This window comes from Sphaeroforma arctica (assembly GCF_001186125.1).
Source record: "Sphaeroforma arctica JP610 unplaced genomic scaffold supercont1.4321, whole genome shotgun sequence".
Lineage (NCBI taxonomy): Eukaryota > Ichthyosporea > Ichthyophonida > Sphaeroforma > Sphaeroforma arctica.
The window spans coordinates 1-2,551 of record NW_014036237.1 but is presented as its reverse complement, the minus strand read 5'-3'; the positions used below and the strand labels follow the sequence as shown (position 1 = coordinate 2,551).

At 40.1% G+C, this 2,551-nt stretch overlaps 1 protein-coding gene across 1 annotated transcript; it reads right to left on the bottom strand.

Annotated features, from left to right (window-relative positions):
• Window positions 1-1,109: 1,109 nt before the first annotated feature.
• SARC_14224 (hypothetical protein) lies at window positions 1,110-2,389 on the bottom strand (the record flags this gene model as incomplete). The annotated part of the gene is made up of 3 exons (XM_014291643.1): window positions 1,110-1,292; window positions 1,591-1,640; window positions 2,269-2,389. Coding segments are annotated over 3 exons (354 nt in total), but the record flags the coding sequence as incomplete, so codon positions are not given.
• Between the last annotated feature and the right edge of the window lie 162 nt (window positions 2,390-2,551).

Below are 2,551 nucleotides of genomic sequence, written 5' to 3'. Positions count from 1 at the left end.
ACATATTACTAATATATATATATATATATTATATATATATATATATATATATATATATATTACACACATATATATATATATATATAAACGGCAAATATTGCCTGCGATGCATGACTTTAGCATGCGTTATAATGCTTTATCGTAATCCACACTCACTTACGTATCAATTTTCTGCAAAGCGGTCCAGCTAGCCACGATGTTATTAATAGGCCTGAAGAGAAAGTACCTATTGAAGACAAAAGGAAGTTTATGCGGATGATGATTGTCAGCAGTCTGTTATCCGCAAACAAAGTGCAGTTACACTCCTGCACGGAAGTTTTAAATTTTTCAGGCCAAAGGCGTAAGATTTGAAGAGGTGATGAGACTGATTGTCTTACCTCAACCAGCGGAGGCGTACTTACGAGTCGAATAATCAACCTCGATTAACAACGTTTCGGCAAAAGATGGATAATAGCATATATAAATGTGGTAAAAAATGGCCCTTTCGCAAAAAAATTCGATATGCCAATGAGAGTTCACGTTAAAATCATACGTGTCGACGCCAGAGCATAGATAGCTTCACAAACCCATAGCTAGCTTGACAAAAGCCATATTTTATAAACCCGGGACGTGTCAGTACCGATGTCGATACTTCAGGGGTAGGCCTAATTACTAGCATACAATCAATAGGCAAATGATAAAAATACGCCCTCATTTGTGAATGTAATCTAACCCAAGCAAAACATGTATTGTGCACTTACCAAAGATCCTGATGTAGCGGATGGATGGAACTCCCGGCGCCTACATCGGCTGTTAACGTGGGTCAAAAGAGCGCTATAAGTACATTTATGTAGCATATGCAAACAAATTGGGGATATTTTAAGAGTCAGATCTTATTAAAATAGCGCTTTACTGGAGCAACACTAGATAGAAAAGTCCTCTAATAGCTCTATCACTAGGATAGTTCGCTATATCAGACACATCTGCGATAGAAGCTGTCGAAGAGGTACATAAGGCAGAACAATGCAGTGGCCAGTCATAGTAAGTGTTTGCAACATGTAGTGAGTTGCAGACATCTAGTTCGTTGACCACATGCTATACACAATAGCAATTGCTCGTCTACACTATGATCACCTCCCCCATCCATCGTTTGTGCACGTATATCCTAATGTACTCGATCTTTGACCCATATTCTCCTGTAGCGTACCTGGCTTGTTGATCATCATGGTGTGCATAGCCTTCGCCCCAGCTGAGCCTATGATGTCTTTGAGATACGGCATAATATTCGGATGTTTGCAGTATTCGAAGAGAACCTGTCCAGAATACAATTGCATTTGTGCGGAAGGAACGGTCGAGTAAAGAAAAGCTTTGCGTAAAACTTTACAGTAAGAGCTCGACTGAAAGATAAAAGGTCACAGATCAGGTTGAAACAATTGCGGGCGATCAGCACCACGGATTGGATAAGCATCGTGCGAGTAAAGAGAATATCAGTCTATCCGACTTCATATGTGTATAGCTAATCAGTCAATCAGTCAATCCATATATATGAGTGTGTGTGTGTGTGTGTGTATGTGTGTTGTGAGTATATTTGTACTTGCAAATTGAGCGTACCTCATCCTGGGCCCAGTCTTGGAGCTTCTCTATCAGGTTATCCTTGCTCACTGTAGATAAATGCAACACGCACGACCACTGCGGTGAGTAAATTTTAATCGATTGCAATTGATGCCAATCTACGACTTAGCATGATGCCATATCGCAACAAAATTTGTTCAGTATTTGTGTGTACTGACACAACTTGAACCATCAACAGCCTTCACGTCTGTATCTTTGTTTGTGCACGACCAGGCGAACAAGTACGAATAAATGCATTGTGCGCACACATCTCAATCGACAATTCGATTCACCCCCAGCTTCAGAAGGAGGGAAAACATGTTACACGATGGCACCAGAGAGAGTACGTAACTTCATACTATAGCCTAGATTCTTCGAAAATGTGACATGCTCGTGAGGTCTAACATAAGTTTAACATGTTCATCTGCATTCAATTTGTCATGCATATGTGATAGTAGTCTCAAATGCCTTCGTTTAATGTATGGTTAAAAATTAGTACATTGCTTAATAAATTGATTGTGTGATAACATACAAATGAAACTGAAACTGTTACTAGTATTCCCAGACAAAACAGAGTATGAATTTGCTGGGTCAAAACGCTATATCGATATAAACAAAAAACTTAAAGTAGTTCCAGGCGAAAACCAGAAGAAGAAAAACAGTCTGAGTCAGCCTTACCATGGTCAAGTGCACCCGTGCCCTCTGCTTTGGCCTTCTTGAGTGCTTTCACCACATTGATATCCTTCATCACCAGCATGTTACTCGAATCTACTTCTCCCCAAGAGATGCTTTTGAACCGCTATATAACGCAATGCATACTTGTGAAAAAGTCAGCAGAATTGTACCTAGCGGGCGTTGAACAAATTCCCTCGTCAACAACTGGAACCCAAAAGTGGCAGAAAATACAATTGGCAATCAGGCCAAACATCCACATACTAGGCTCACTTGCATGAATAGTAAC